General features: G+C 39.8%; 1 protein-coding gene across 1 annotated transcript in view; it reads left to right on the top strand.

Moving 5' to 3' along the window:
• plxna4 (plexin A4) overlaps positions 1-17,100 on the top strand; it is a 220,684-nt gene that overhangs the window by 118,929 nt on the left and 84,655 nt on the right. The window contains exon 4 of the mRNA XM_079816393.1: positions 10,913-11,044. Within this exon, the coding sequence (XP_079672519.1) occupies positions 10,913-11,044 (132 nt within the window). The remainder of the gene's footprint in view (positions 1-10,912; positions 11,045-17,100) is intronic.

Genomic DNA, 17,100 nt, shown 5'->3' with positions numbered 1-17,100 from the left:
TCACATGAGCTCCCTTTGGAAGTCACTGCATCATTTTGCAGCTCATTTATATCGTTAAACTTTTCTCAACTTTGTTGAGTTACTGGACACGCCCACATCATTGCCAGGGGTCGCTGATAGTTTGAATAGCCTTGACCCATACCACACATAGACAGCGTGTGTGTTTGTGGCCACTGGGCGGATGTGTGTGAATAAGATAAAATAGGAAGAGTTCAGAAATAATTGTGTTTATTCCCCAGATGGAAAAATGGGGCTGATGGAAAATAGGTTTGTCTCCCATCTGCAGGTATTTGTTTCAGATAAATTACTTCATTTAAAAATTCCAGCGACGCCCCGTCTGTCTCTCCACCCTGCAGTGACTATAATGAGGAGCTGGAGTGAGAGAAAGAGCTGTATTAAATAATGAATGGCCGTCTTGACGGCTGAAAATAATACACGGTGAAAGGCGATAATAGTGGAGGGTTTTTAAAAGATGTATCCGAAATGAAAAACTGAGTTTTCCATGTTCGGGACTGCCAAGTTTTTCCACTGAACCAAGCGGATTAAAGTCAACATGAAATGGCTTTCACAAACCATTTCAATTCTACAATGCGACATGTTCAATTCATTTACGTTTAAAATGACAAGAAAATGTCGGAGCGAAGCTTGGTTTTATCCATTATGAATTGATTGAATTGTGAAAAACTGAACTATTCCTTTTCTAAGAAAGCTTGTAAAATACACCTGTTGGTTTAAACTTGAAGGGAAAGTTCATCCAAAACGGATAATTCTGTCATTTACTCACCCTTACCTTTTAAAGCTGTATGACTTACTTTCTTTAGTGGAACACAAAATAAATGTTTTTTTTGGCCATATAATGGAAGTAAGTGGGGTCCAATGTTGTCTTGGACCCTGTTGAATGTAATTTAATGGACAAAAGAAGTTGAAACATTCTTCATAATATCATCTTTTGTGTTCCACAAGAAAAAGTCTGTATGAACAACAGCTTAGAACGAGATGAGGGTGAGTAAATGATGACAAGCTCTACATGTTATATCCCTTTAAGCGGCCTTGGTGATGTCAGCTGAAAAGAAAATAAGTTTCAGATAAGTGCATTTCGGTTAGTGCAACATAAACAAAGATTTACTGAAGAAACAACGTGTGTATGCTGTGTTTTTCTCTTTGATGGATGTGGAGAAGTCTGAGAGCGTGTGTTGGTCAAGCATCAGCCAAGCGCCCTTGCCGCTCATGAGCCACAGTGAGATGTCTGCCTCTCAAAATAAGGGTGAAGGGGGGAAAAAAACGATTAAGCGCTACTCAGAGCAGCCACAGGCCACGAGGCATCCTCTCAGACTGAATACACTGAGAGAATGAAGCCTCTCTGATATAAGAGAGACAGACCCAAAAGAGGGATGGAGTAGAAAATGGAGAAGAAACAGCATGTGGCCCAGAGGTCACATCTAACCTCAGATTAAACCAGGAACACCCAGTGGGAAAGGATGAGAGAGCGAAGTATGGAGAGACAGGGAGAGGAATACTGTGGAGACTGATGCATGAGGTGGGTTTTAAGGGGCTGATGGGAATGAGTGAAGAGATGGCGAAATCATGAGTGACATGAGGCAAGAGAGAGATGGAAATGGAACGGAGAGAGCTGAAGAGTGGGTGAGAGGATGAAGCATGGGTGATAAAAGTAGAGAGGAAGAGGGGAAAGATAGACGAATGAAAGGTCAGACTCGTAGACACCCTGGAGAGAGAGCGAGAGGGGAGTCCTGTCTGTCACACAGGAGGAGAGAGGGGCCGCCCTGCAGACACACTTTACTTGCCTCCACACATAGACGCGGCCAAAATAACCTCAGATCAGCAGGGATGTATTTGAGCTTACAATCCCAAAATATTAAAAATGTCTATATGAGTCAATAACCTATGTGTGACAATAATAAACAAAGGGATAAATCATTAAAAAAAATTACTTTAAAACACGTGCAATGTCTCGGGACGTAATCAAGTAAAAAAGTAATAATATATTCTTTATATTATATAATCTTCCTTAGTAAATGTCTTGTTTTCGTTGGTTTCTTTTTCTTTTCATGAGTCATGTTCTCATTGGTTTATTGTCTTGTTATCAGTTCTGTCTTTTCATGGGTTCACGTTCTTTAGTTCTAACTTGTCATTGGTTGTTGTCTTGTGTTTCCTCTTGTCCATATACTTAAGCCCTCATGTTTGCCATGTTTCTTTGTGTATTGTTGTTTGTGTATCAAGTCCACATTTATGTTCATGTTATGTTTTTTTAAACAAATAATAGATATGGAATTGGAAATATAATAATAATTAATAGAAGAGAAAAAGCTTCTGCAATCAAGCAAAACAAAAATAATCAAGTGCCAGAACATTTACCGGTAGTGTATACATGCAACATCACAGTTTGGGTGTCCAATTTTAGGCCACTGTTTTTGTATACACAGTAGCGTCTCCTCCAGTAGTCCTGTGGAAAGACTGAGAGGAGAAATATGATGGACGTGCTTGCATTTCCCCACCAGACTCCCGTGGGTAATATCTCTCTCTCTCTCTTTCTTTCCCATTGCGATGGGTTTTTAACAGTTAGAGCAGTGTGATCCCAGCTCTCCTCTCTGCGGGACTGCAGGGTAAAAGAGGTGACAGAGAAACTTTCGGCCTGCTAATATCACTGCCATCCTCCCTGCAGCCAGCGCAAGCCCTGCATATAAAACACACCTTCCTCAAGCAGAACGGGGACATTTTTACATTTTCAACTTTGCTAAAAGAGAAAATATGGCGAGATTCGAAGTTCATGCAAACCGACTGAGAGTTCAACGCAATTACATAAAGGTTAACTACATTACGAGCAGGGAAACAATGGCTTAAATTGTGTCCTTAAATTGTGTATTCATGTCCTACAGTGTGTTACGGAGCGTTAAATGAGGAAATGAATGTAGAAGTTTTAAAGCCAATTTAAGTTCAGACTATGTTGGTCTTGAGCTGGTGTGTTTAAGAGCTTTAAGCTTATTTAGAGGCCTGTTGTTGAGGAGTAAAGTTAATTTGGCTGGCGATGACATTGCCGCAATCAGTGTGTCAGAGCAGGTTTGTGCCGCACTGTTAAAGCCCTGGTAATTAAAATCCTGCCGCGGTACCGATCCGCTGATTGCAAAAGAAGAAACCGGAGGGACAAACGGATCAGGAAATCTGATTAGGTCTCTCCTCTGCAGGGTTCTGCCTGTGAGCTCCCTGAGACACCGGGGCCTGGCTTTGTACACGCATGCACGCACACGTGTTTTGCGGATCAGAGCTTTTCAACAACCTCAATCTCATAACCCGGCAACCAAAACAAAGCCTTCCTCTCTTGTGAACATGGCGTCTTGCTGGGCACGATGTGTTTAGAGCGGAACAGGTCCATGTCTCGTTCACTCGTTAGTGACAGAAATGCCATATTAGAAGGACCGGTTGCCTGGCTGCGGCGCTGTCTGATGATGAAGCAGTTTGATGTGTTTTTTTGCTAACCGAATCCTTTTAGTCTTTGTGCTTGTATAAGCATCCAGTTCAGTAAAGGAATTATGCAAACAGAACCTCAAAATTAGTTTTTTTAGCTTGCAATAGTGCCCTATGAACTGAAATTAAAAGCTCTAAACTTTTCCGTTTTGCGCTCCTATTTTTTATGCTCTATAGAAGCAGTTGAATCAAGGTGACTTTAAAATGCAGTGGAAATCAAATTATATCAAAACTATACCACACTTAGGAACCCTTTTAGAAATATGGATGTTTTTGGGAATGTGTTTATTTAAAAATAAAAGTGTGTACGTGTATAATGATTAATAATCATATATAATTTTTAGGGCTGTCAAGCAATCAAATTACAAGATGTGGCGTAAGTCATTTGAGTCATTCATTCATTCATTTCGATTCAGAAATTAAACGCCACTGTGTATTGCTCAGAGACGAACAGTTCTGCTTGGTCTTTATATTGTGGTTGGCAAAACTGAGCAAAACAGACAAGATTGTGTCTAAAACAACAAAATATGAACTTATTTATTTTAATTCAACTGTTGTACTATAAGATCAGTATCGCATTTGCACTCGTGCTATTCTGGACAGAAAACTTGTGCTATTCTGGACAGAAAAACAGAACTTGTGATATTGCTTATATATCATGATGTAAATGTGAGGGCGTTTTCACACTGGCAGTTCGAAACGGGGCACGGTTCACATGAAAAATTGGTAATGTGGAAGCTGTCATGCGGACCCGGGTGAGCTGAGCTCAGGGGTACCAAAACCTAAGACTGCTTGAGTTTGGTTGCGCAACTTGCACTCGAACAGTACCGCGACTCACGTGAATTTGAAAGCAACAAGGAAATACTCGGGTGCACAAGAAAAGTAACCTGCGCATGCGTTTTATCAGATGACAATGTATTTATTTCAATTAAACACATGTAAGGGATGATAGTGTTTGATGATTTACCTTGGATACGAGCGAGTGTGAGCCTGCAGTGTATTCGCACATAGCACCGGTGGGAACAATCGTGCTCTGACGCGGACCACAACAAACGTGCCCAGTGTAAAAAACGCCCTAAGACTAAAACGTGCATTTTTGCCCCATATCTTGAATTTTAGGAACATTCTATAGGCTTCATCATCACACAGTTGTTGTTGTCCTGCATAATATTCTTCATCAATCAACTGAATGAAATGTTAGATGGCCTACGTTGGTCAACGCAAGTGCATTTAAATGCGTTAATAATTTTAATGTGTTATTTTTTAACTAATTAACGCATTCAATCGACAGCATTTAATGTTTATATACACTCCCCGGCTATAAAAAAAAAACGTTTTGGATTTAAATAGGCAAATTCTGTCTATGATTTAAACCATTATGAAGTTGCTGTTTGGATTTAAATTGGCAAATGCTATGTCTATGATCATTATTGCAGTGATTATTAGGTTTATAGCATGTTAAATGTTTGGCAACAGTTCTTTTAACCCTAATAGGAAGTAAGTACCCAGGGAGGAAGACACGTCATGGCCATATTCCAGGATGACAATGTCAAGATTCATCAGGCTCAAATTGTGAAAGAATGCTTAAAGAATACATTTCACTCATGAATTGGCACCTCTGAGTACAGACCTTAAATTCATTGAAAGTCTTTGGGATGTGCTGGAGGAGACTTTACAGAGCGCTCGACTCTTGCATTGTCAGTACAAGATCTTGACCAAAAGTTGATGCCCCTCTTGATGCATAAATATCTTGATGAATTAATGTTTTGATGTTATTTCCATCAAGAGATGCATCACGTTTTGGTCAAGATCTTTAGGGTTAGAAGAACTGTCGCCAAATATATAAAATGCTAGAAACATTATCACTGCAATAATGATCCAATCACAGACTCTTAAGCATTTGTCTATTTAAATCCAAACAGTGACTTTTTTTTGGCCAAGCAGTGTATTTACGTTATTTATGTGTACAAATTTGTAAGCTAAATTAATAAATGTAAAAGTAAGAAATGTTGATAATATCACTTAACAGGCACGGGTGAATTTGGCCCTGAATTTGTTATCTGCAGTCTAGAGACCCTGACCACCAAAGTCTTTATTCCCCACTGAAATCATCTCATTTCTTTATTGCATAATACTTTGTGCACACCATGACGGCAGACAATGGTTTTCAGGACATGATCGGCCTTAATTCCCCAGCTTAGCGTCACCCCATTCAAGTTCCTTTTGCGAAACCAGTCGCCTTCAGCTAAGTATCGATGTTGCAAAATGGGAATTTGCAGTTTTCTTTCAGCATTGATTGACATTAAGAGACTTCCCAGTCCACCCACTCTCGCTGTTTACTACAGCACACTCCGACTCAGCCAATGGAGGCGTCGAAAAACAAAGCAAACCTTTCGTTCCACTTTCCTTGTCTATAGCAGGCTGGAACACGTCAAGATCTCCCGGCGCGTTAAGAGTGCTGATGTGCAAGTTCTATCTCAAACTCTCTCAGGGGATTTGACTAAAAAAAAAAAAAAAAAAAAAACTGAAAACAATCGCTCAACGTCTTGACACAGAGTCACTCACGGTAGCGAGGCCGATCTGCTTACAGATGTCGACACGTGCGGCTCTATTTTTGTTATAGTTGGGGTTTAAATGTCATAGATCAATATCTGTGCATCAGAGTAGCTCTTGCTTCTAAAGGAACTCTCGAGGGAGCGTCAGCACACTGCCTTAATCGTAGTAGCCTTCACCCAAACACTGCCTGGTGTCTGGTGTCCCACGAGTTTGCACTGTCAGATGTGCACCTTTGCAGCCAATTCTGCTTCAGAGCAGCTCTGTTGAAGTTATTTGTAGTTTTCTTTTGCCGCAGCTCTTCAGTGACTCAGTGCCTCTTCGCAGCTTTGTTCTATATCAGTGTCGGCTCGTTCTGAGCCGTAATGTAACAGGCAACCTGAAGCATCCTGTGTGCCATGGCGAACAGACTTCTGCTCTGTGTGAGCGGTGTGTTCATGGCACCGCTGTTGCCCTCACAAATGGAGAGTGTGGGCTATCTCACGCTCATTTTAAAGGAAACAGTTCGGAACACCTCCCAAGTGACTGCAGCTTTTGGAAAAAAAAAAGCTCATTGAAAGATCACAAGATTTGCTTTTGCCAAGGTTAAACTTAGGGTTTGTAAAGAGTTCTATCGCTTTTTTCCCTCTGCAAAGTGCTTTAGCTAACAGCAGGCTTTAGCAAGGGCTGCCTTGTGCCTGCCAGTGCAAAAGTAAAGTGTTCTCCTGAGATTGGTGCTTACGTGCTTATGCAGATTTTTCTGAAGTCAATGGCAATTGCTAGATAGAGAATAAGAATTGGAGTTTGAAAGGGCAGCATCACTAGTCGGATACCACAGGAGTGCCGATTGAAAGGATTTTGATTGAGTGGGGATTTCATGACGTGTTTGTACTTTGCATTGAAATGTAGCAGAGTGGAAAATATTTTGGGCTGCTATGCGTTCAAATCAATAAATAAAACTCCTGGGTGTTTTGTAGGCAGGCAGGCAGGCAGGCAGGCAGGCAGATATATATATATATATATATATATATATTACAGGATTAGGGACAGCATGAATCCAGAAAGAATTGCATTGTTTTTCTTCTCTTTTTATTTAAATCAAGTTAGTTTAAAGAAAACTAAGCTAACCTAAAAGGATTAAAATCAAATAAAAAGATTAAAAGAAAAATGATTATCAGGATTTGTTCAGTTTCACATACATAATGTTTGGTAAATATTCTGAATGGCAAAGCGGTAAAAAAAAAGTAAAGCTACACAGTTTTGGGATACTACACAAATGTTTTAGTAAATTCATCCCAGAGTTTTTGAGAAAATATTCTACACCATCAGTCTTAATCTCTAGTCAGATCACTGGCCTGATACCAGGGCTTTTAGATGAAGTTGTTTTGAACCAGAGGAAATTGCAGTTTCCATGGATGCTGGGTATAGAGTCCTGCCCACATTATGAAGCTGCAGAGCTCCTGTTGTTATGGCTTCCTTCATCACCTCTCCTTATGTTTGCTGTTCGCTTAGCTGACCTTAACTAGAGCGAGCCTGCTATCCTCTAATATACTGCCTTATGACAGTGCGATGCTTTAATATGAAGTATTACAAATGAGCAATGCTGTGACATTATCTTCATCCTTTTTCATTCGTATACTGAATAAAAAAATACAAACAAAAAAAAACTATAAAACTAAAAGCATTTTTATTGTGCATAATACAGTGACCTTGATGTAAATTATGAAAAATAGCTGTTAACCATGTTCTTTGTAATTTAACCTTGACCACGTTTACTCACTATCATTTATTGTGTAACCACACATACTGTCTCTCACATGACCGGCCACTGTTGTTACAGTCTATGGCCACTAGGGGGATGTTTTGAGGTCCCACAGAGCACAATGCATGGAGTAGAAATGTGCAGCCTTACTTCTACTCCAAAATTAAAGAGTTCTTCTATTTTAAGACTACAAAGTCTGCAACAAATTGTACTTGTAATGCAATATAGTAGTTTATAGAAGTATTTTTTTTAAATACAAACACACAGAAAGTGTCACATTGAGGGTAAGATAACAACAACTGTACAAATTGTCATGGCTTTGAACTGGAATTAAATCCAAATGATTGTGTGATACACAGATTAGCGGTGTAATCCAATCAGGATTTAAAGAATATAATCCACTTTATTGATATTGAAATGAAAAGGAGAAAATTATACTGTTTTGTTCAAGGCTTAGGAATTCAGCGGTTTATAATCATGAAATAACCTTAACCTAAAACCAATATTGTTAATATATTAATAAAAACTGATGTGCTTTAGGACTAATAGACTGCTGCTTGAGGTTAAAGTGGGGCTCCTTATGTATATTAGCATGTTGATTTAGCCGTTTATTTTATTTTATTTTCCTTCTCTATCTGTGATCAGATACTCTCCTTTTATTTCTCCATGCTAACGCTAACAGACATGCTAATAGTCATCCCCTGTGGCTAATTTGTTTAGCTACGGTTGTGATAATGCCCATCTGCTTTGCCCGGTGATCTGTCGGACCACTCCATGTATCTCTCTCGGGGCTCGACCGGGGCTTCGCAAGCCCTCCTGCAGTTCATTCTTCCACTGTCCACACGCTGCCATCCCAAACACTGCAGCCCTTCCTGGCCGAAACCCAATCCCAGCCAAATTAACCAGCCCTCGATTGCAGAGATTAGATAACCTTCTTGCTGAATAAGGCTTTGACTCGTGTGAAGGGTTTTTGCTTTCTTCTGTCCCTTTCCTTTCTGTTCTCTACTTTTGTTCTAGCGCTTTTTTTTCCTTTTATGTTTGTGACCCTTGGCATACAGTACAAGAAGCCCCAGAGAAAGTGAACGCAAAGCCAAAGGGAGCACTTTAAACTTCACAGAGACTCAGGGAGGGACTTTTTGAAGTGGTGCCACAAAATTATTTTAGCCGTCTCTTGTGGTAAGATGATCTTAGGTTGACAGGACTTGTGGCCTGATGGGACTCCAGGCCATAAATGCAGAGATAAAGCTGTTTATTCAGATAGGAATGGACATGATGCCTCCTAAACTGTTTAGTGTCCAAAAGGGAAGGGAAGTGCTCATTCATTCTTTCATAATGGGTTATCATGTGTATTGTAATGTTTAATGGCAGTTATAAAGACTTTAAGTTCTCACAGGGCCCTTTAGTGAGTGTGTTTGGTTGGAAACAGTGACGGAGCCAGGGTTTTTTCATAGGGGTGGCACAGAAATCTTCATTATTTCATCATAAAAAAGAAATTGATATTAATGTACTGGACTGTTTTGGTGTCTACAATGCAAACGAATACAATTATTTTGTACTTAATTGCATTTGAGATAGTAGTGAATTAGATCATGGAATACTGAGTGAATTTGATCATTTTTGTATTATTCCACACCTCCAGGCATATTAATAAAGGGGCTTGCACTATAAAGTTCAACTTGCTCAGTCAGCTTGGATCTGGTTCTCAAAACCCCCAATAGCTTGTTCCCCGTTGTTGCATCTGCATAGTGCAGTTCAAATATGATTCAACCCTCATTGAATTTTATTTAATCAATGAACTCTTTAACAATTCTTAGAATTCGTTAGACTGTAAGGTCTGTTTCAAAGACTTGCAAATGAAAAAAGTAAACGCGGAATGCTTAATTTTCTATTGTCAAAATAAATTAATTCCAACAGTTCTATCATACCCAAATTAACTCAGTACAAAGGAAAAATGTGCTCTCTTTTGAATCCCCATGTGCAAGAATGTGAACAGCAAATAAATGCCAGAATGTAACATTTGTTATTTTATGCATTTAAATATGATCCATTTTTGTTTGTACTTTACAAAATAACGCACCAATCTTCTAGTACAAATGCAGTGCTCACATTTATTTGTGCATTAAAAAAATTACATAACAGCTTGTGTCTTATATTTTGATCTCACATTGCAGAATATTTTAGTCCATATATTAGAGAGACATGTTCTAACACGTGACGCATATATAACAAATATTATATATGCTACATGCATGCACAGGTTTGACGCAGCTTCAATCGCCTATTTTGTTATTTCATGACTTGGCAGAACTATGATGTTGCATGCTCGTAGTTTCTTTTGCGCTTTATCTATAGTGAAGTGGTATAGCCCACAGTGCGCCGCATTTGCGTGTGATATTGAAGAGTTGAAGAGATATAACGGCTGACATGCCAGGAAAGTTATTTTTTCTGAGTTTTACTGACATATAGCCTCTAACATCTCATCTGACCGCAGATACTGAATCAGGACAACGCGTTTCTCTCAGCATCTGACAGAAGTGTCACCAGCTTTCCCACACATCTTTCAAAATAACATTTAAAAACCGAGAACTATTACTGTTCGGCATACTCTGTTGTTCTTTTGAAGCTCATCCGGCACCTGTAGCCTACCTTTTACTGCGCTCGTTTGACTCGCACCTGACGCTAAGGCGAAGTTGGAGTGCACGTATGAAAAGTCTCCCGTTTTTTTTGTGATGTTATAGAGATGGTTCTGCGATTTAAACAAACACAATTAATGTCAAGAAAAATAGTGACAGTAACAGCAGTCATGAGTGGGATGGCATAGCTTAGGCTCCGCCCCTGGTTGGAAGATATTGTCTGGAGGGAGGCTAGGGTTTATATCAAGACCAGAACAGAGTGTGTGTGCACTCTGCAACAGCAGATGTTCAGATATAGTCATGAGACCTCCATCACTGCGGTCCAACTGTGTGAGAATGTTACAGCTCTCTGCTGAACCTGCAATTTATGGCACGTAACGTCGCCTACAGCTGTCTAACAACTTAACAACTGTTTCCCCTTCCCCTCTGCTTTACCTTGTCTCTATCACACGTTAATAACGTATTAATGGTCGAGTAACAGTGTCTTTATTCTCTCTCCTTTCAGATTCGGGTAGACGGTCCTACCTACGGCGCTTTGCAGTACGAAACCATCAAGGTGGTCGACAATGGGCCGATCCTAAGAGACATGGCCTTTTCTGCCGATCAGCACTTCTTGTATGTGATGTCTGAGTCACAGGTGAGTCACTGCTGCCATTTGCTCACAATGCATCAGGATTTGCGCAACACATCGAATCTGGGAAAGACTGAGAGATAAAATTATACCAGAATTTGTGGGTTTCACTTACTGTAATTACAGCCTGAGATGTGCCAAAGAGAGGATGGACAATTTCGTATTATAAAAAGTGACAGGTGATGGATTGGTGGATTAGATTTTCACACACTGTGTGTCCAAAATACACACACAATTTACACGTTAGGATATGCCCGCTCAAAATTGCCCAATCGGTGGAATGGAGTAGATTTGGCTCTGTCCCTGATATCTTAAGCACTACTGAAGCTTGTAAATCTCGAAATCAGAAAAACACTGCATACACGTAGTGCTGTAAAAAACGTCCTAACTCCGATAAACTGTCATCAGGACTAATGCTTTTCATATTACCCAAAATAGCGTTTTATGTCACCTCTGTCCAGGTCTACTCTGTTTATCATTTAGTGGAAAGTATCATGTCTGCTGCATGAATCAAAATAACACTTAAAGTGTTCTTGATGTGACAATTAGGTGTTTAAACCTTTGACCTCTGACCCCTAGATGAGGTGTTCTCCACTCTTTGCTATAACTATCCAGAACACTCGATCTTGTCTGCACTTGTCACCAGGATTTAAGGCTTTCAGTTCTCTCTCACACACATACACACACACACACAAACAAACAGTTAAAGTATCCCAATACGCATTTTGAATACCAAGCCAAATTCAAGATGACATTTTTACCCACAAATCCTTTTACTTCAATACAATGCTTCTGTAATGTCACACCTGAAAGCGGATAGTCAGGCAATGTCACGATTTATAGCAATGGCTATAAATCTGAAATCTCATTCAGTAAAATTCTGAGGGTCAGTGGACGGCATCCTGGGATTTGAGGCACAGCTCAGATAGAGCTAGTCAATCACATTGGCTGGACACAGCTTGTAAATTGCCTAATCTGCAAGTTACAACTGGATAGTTTTAGAAATTGTGTTTGGAGACACTGCCCATTTATAACTCAGCTAAAGGTGTTGTCACATTTACCTTTGCTCTGCGAATTTTCACGACTGAAATCCAGTCATTTTAAATAGGAATCAATGTGATCAGGAATTTTTAGGTCATGGCAAAAGATTTCCCCATTCAGATTTTGAGACTGATTCAAGTTACAACTAACAAATTGACCAACAGGCTTGGTCTGGCTTGGTTAGAAAGACTTCTCACTGTTTTTGGTCACTATCACCAACTTTTGGTGTGCTGTAAACGTAATGTAAGACCAATTGAAAGTCTGGTTTTAAACTAGGCCATGATCATCTCAAGTCTTTTGGGAAAGGAAAGATGGTGTTTTCTTTGACGTGAATAAATACCAGAGCTGGACCTGTGGTGTTCTGCCAATGAATTATCTCGCCCTGTTGCAATTAGCCTATTAGCCCAGTTAGAGAGTTGTCGTCTGGTTTCTGTTTAGTCCCAAACATCAGGGGAACACATCTACTGGGGAATCATGCATATATTTAGAAGCTATTTAGTGAACATGCATTCTCTCATCCCACCTGTATGTCTGCCCCCTCTTCCAGCACACGTGTGCAATGAAAGATTTAATCTAGTTTGCTTTAAAATTTAATGATCTGTGATGTAACACAGTGCTTCTTGCATCACTAGCACCGCTGCTGAATCTACAGCACCACAGCAAACCAAATTATATTTTACCTGAGTTGTGATCTTAAATGAGTGTGATGTCAAATAATGCCAAGATTGTGTTGTCCTCATGGCTGGACATAAACATACAGTGCGAATAACAAACTCCCAGGTTTTCTGTTTGAATAATTTTGATGAATCTTTCACTGAAATAGTTTTGTGGTGTAAAATATCTTATTAATATATTTGCACAGATTCAGATCTCATTCAGACTCTGTTTTCATTTCAGTGTTTACACGTTCATTTGTTTTGCTGTGAATAACAGAGACTTGCCATTTTTTGGTCTCAGTCGCGCTCTGTCTGTCTATCCTGCTCTCACAGTTTGTCTCCAGCTCTGTGGTTGAGATGTCTGCATTAATATTTATGACTGATAACAAAATGCAGAAATTCTCATGACTGTTTTTGCGGTCGAGCCTGGTGCATCTGCTCCACGCTTGCACACACACATGCGTGTGCGCATGCATGCACGCACACACACACACACATGCGCGCGCGCGCACGCATACACACACAGACAGACACACACACACACACACACACACACAAACTGTACCACTTAAAACATTAACTCGTACCTCAAACTCTTTCACACATGCACTCTTTTTTTTGTTTGTGTCACCTTTGTGAGGTGGTCATGTGGTCTCTGTGTTATAAAGCTTGGGGGCTGCTTGGAAATTCCACATGATACAAAAAGAGCAGTCACAAGTGTATTAAGTGTACACAAGAAAAATAGTAGGTTTAATAAGCTGGAACATTAATTTATGCATATTCATTTTTGTATTAACTGCCTACATCCCAAATGTAGTGTATTCTAGAATAATCATGAGCACACACCATCATATAAATTCCCTGCGGGTGAGCGGAGAAGAAAAACAAGAACAGTAGGTCGATAATCTCCTGCTGGCCCAACCTTAAAGACACGGAGTGAAAGAGATGGAGGGAGGGAATGTAAGGGGTCTGGAGGCAGGGAATGATAGTGTTTGGGAGCTGAGGAGGTCTGGGTTATGTGTGTGATTATGGCTGATTGGTTGAACACAGCTCAAGTTGTGCTGGGGTGCGAGAGCCCATAGTCCCCCCTACTGAGTCATTGCTGAGGTCAACTGTGACAACAACACTGATCACAATTCCCATGAAACCAAGCCTGTTGATGTCCAGGTTATACTGTATGAGCCATCTGACACACAGAAGTCCACCACAGTGGAATGTTTTTAATTTAAGATCTTATTTTAAGTCATTTTAAACACCATTTTTCACCTTTGACCCTTGCCTCTAATTGTATATGGCTGTCTTTATATGCCACAGTCAACTGTCGGTAATTTAAACTATGTAAATAATTGTTTATAATTCCTGGTGAAAAACTACATTACCCATGATTCTGCAAAGAAATCTCCACTAATCAAAGAATTGAAAAAGCACATCATGTCAAAAGAACTCTTTAGCGCCCACCCAAGCACTGCAAATGATGTAACGCAGGCTCCCTACGCTTTCCAACAACTTAAATGTTTACGTATATTTGTGTATATACAGTATATGTATATTTTGCACACAAAAAAAGTAAAATGATATTTCTACATGTACAGAATCAACATCTTGAAACCAATAGTTTTTTATACTTTGGTTTATATTCTAGTTGGTATGAATTATGGTTTATAAAACTTTAATAGAGACTGTTGGATACTGCTGGACTGTTAATAGGCACTGTTGTATATTATTGTGGCTTTTGACGACATAATTAATAAGTTCAAAATTACTGGCAAAATTAGTCCATTTAAGTACGGCACTTCTGGCAAAACGGTTGGAAATTATATTATTGCTTTGATCTAAAAAGATACATTTGTTTGTACAGTATATAATTCATGCGGAAAGGTGACACACTTTTATTTTATGAATTCCAAACTATTTTTTACTGGTGACTTCATTTTAACAATAGAGCAACTTTTACCTTTATTGATCACTCTTTTTTTTTTGTTACTTCCTTCTCTCTCTGTCTCTTTCTCTCTCCCTTTCTTACTTTCTCTTTCTAATTAATCCCCTGATTATCCCTCTAATTAAATCTGGCTACTTCCCTGTATCATTTTAAACAGCAAGATAAATGTGTCTTTTTAAGGAAAGGGGCCAGACTGTCTGTTGAGAGTGATGCAGATTACAGTTATCAGAGCTCGCAGCTAATTATTGTGCTTGGCTTTTTGTCCACGTTTGTCATCCTTTCTTCTTGGGCAAAGTGTTTTTTATTGTAACTTTAGACAATGTCAGCGTCAGATGCGTGTGTGTGGTCAGAGGGACAGCTGTGCGCGCTAATGACAGAGGCCTCGGCTATAGTTCCTCCTGCATTAAATTAATGACAGTGAGGTTCAGAGCTCAATGGAGTTACACAAATTACTGGTCTTGGCACATTAAAGCCTTTTGTCGTCTAAGTACCATCCAAATGGAAGTTGTGTTCTTCTCTCCCGCAGTTTACTGTCATTTTACACCGGATTTTCGGATCAGTCTTTTGTGCTAAACCCGTCAGAGGTGAGCACGTACGCCTGGGCTTTGTCCTGCCCTAGAACGTTCTGTCCGCAATTTAAGACAAGTGTTAATTCAATGGCTTCATTTGAATCTGAGGAATCGATGCTCGTTTTCCCTGTTTTCAGGGAAATTAAATTGATTTTTTGTCTCTGTGTGTGTTTCATAACAGCCATGTCCCAAAGCAGGCTGGAGACGGTGGCTTCTCTACACTCTCATGCTTGCAGCATATCCATAATTCATGTAGGGCAAGTTGAAACTGCAGGTAGTATAAGTGTTAATAATTTAAGTGTGTCTCACACCAGCCAAACAGCTCAAAGTCAAACTCTTTCGTTGCAGATCAGCTATGGGCATTCATAGGTGGGATAAGGCATCTGCCGCCTCATCAGAACAGGTTTAATAAAGACGACCTTTCATTTCAATTACGAGCTGCCATTTAACGGCGGTCCCATATGCAGCGTTCTCTGCCAATCCTCCGGTGTGACATCCGGATCTGGAGAACGCTTCGTTGTGTTATTGCAGTGGCCTACTTAGACTGCAGCCCATTGTGTTTGAGTGAATAGAGGGACTCAGGATGTCTGGATGCATTTGGCAAACTTTCGGGGGAATTTTAGTCATCTAGAGCAAAGGAATTTCTCCTGAAATGCTCATTGTAATTAAAGGAGTTTTGAATGGACACACAAATGTCAGTTTGCAAGCACACACATAGAACACCAGGATTTGTAGTTATACTGTATTTGAGGGATAAAGTTAGAGTTTTTTTTTCTTTTTTTGGCATCTCCTTTTGGGGTTTTTCTTCCATTTCGTATCATAGCCATAATTACCATATATTTTAAAATTACCATAGTAATGAGCTTCGAACCATAGACTGTAAAAAAATATGGTGATGCACTTTCATTCTCTTGCATTGTAGAAAAGTGAAGCCGCCAATATCCCAATATGACGCTGGCATCTTCCGCTGATTCGGGACCCGAGTCTACACAGTAGGGAGTGTGAAGTGAAGCCACAGTATTAAGGCCCCACCCACACGCACGCAGAATAGGTTAGCAAAGTTTACTGCTGAACAACTCATGTTGTGGGAAATAAACAGTTATGGAAATGTATAAATTAAAGTTTCCAATCTCCTCCCAAAAATCCTTAAAAGTCTGTTGATGCCTCAGTGACTACTTCACTCAGAAAAGCTGTCAATCTCATCTGTCAATCATGACGTCATACCCCCCGATTTTACAGCATCATATAACTAACTAAAACCAAACTTATTTAAAATTTGAACACTTGAGCGCCATAAAAACAACCTAAAATGACAAACTATCTTTGGAAAAAAAATGTTGAAGTGTAAATTGATTGTTTAGTTTGTCTCGCATACCCTTCGATTGCATGGACAGGGTTTATGACCTATACTGGGACAACCACCTGGGGGCGATCAAAACATTTTGGCTTCACTTTTCAGGACTTGGGCGGCACACTTGGCTTCGACTGGTTAAACCTTTTCACGACTGCTTGAACTTAAAATTTGGATTTTTCTGTCATCAATAACAATGCTGCATATGGATCCATTGTTGCATTGAGCCATATCATAAAAAACACATCAATTCTGAGTCTGAGGACTCCAAGTAGAACATCTCCAAGTAGAATCTCCAAGTTGCTATCTCGTAATTACAGTAATTCAGACTCCGCATAAACGCAGCGCTAGTAAGACATTTGCTTGGTTGATTTTTCCAATGCATGTAAACAAAGCTGTGTTGTTCTCAGCATGACTCATTTGAGCGGCTTGACAGTGCAACATTGGCTCAACATTGCAGTGAGTTTGGCTGACCAATGGACCAATGAGTGTTCAGAAAACGGTGC

This window comes from Gobio gobio (genome assembly GCF_949357685.1).
Source record: "Gobio gobio genome assembly, chromosome: 5".
NCBI classification, from domain to species: Eukaryota; Metazoa; Chordata; class Actinopteri; order Cypriniformes; family Gobionidae; genus Gobio; species Gobio gobio.
Note: the sequence above shows the minus strand (reverse complement) of the source record. Positions and strands in the feature narration are given on the sequence as shown.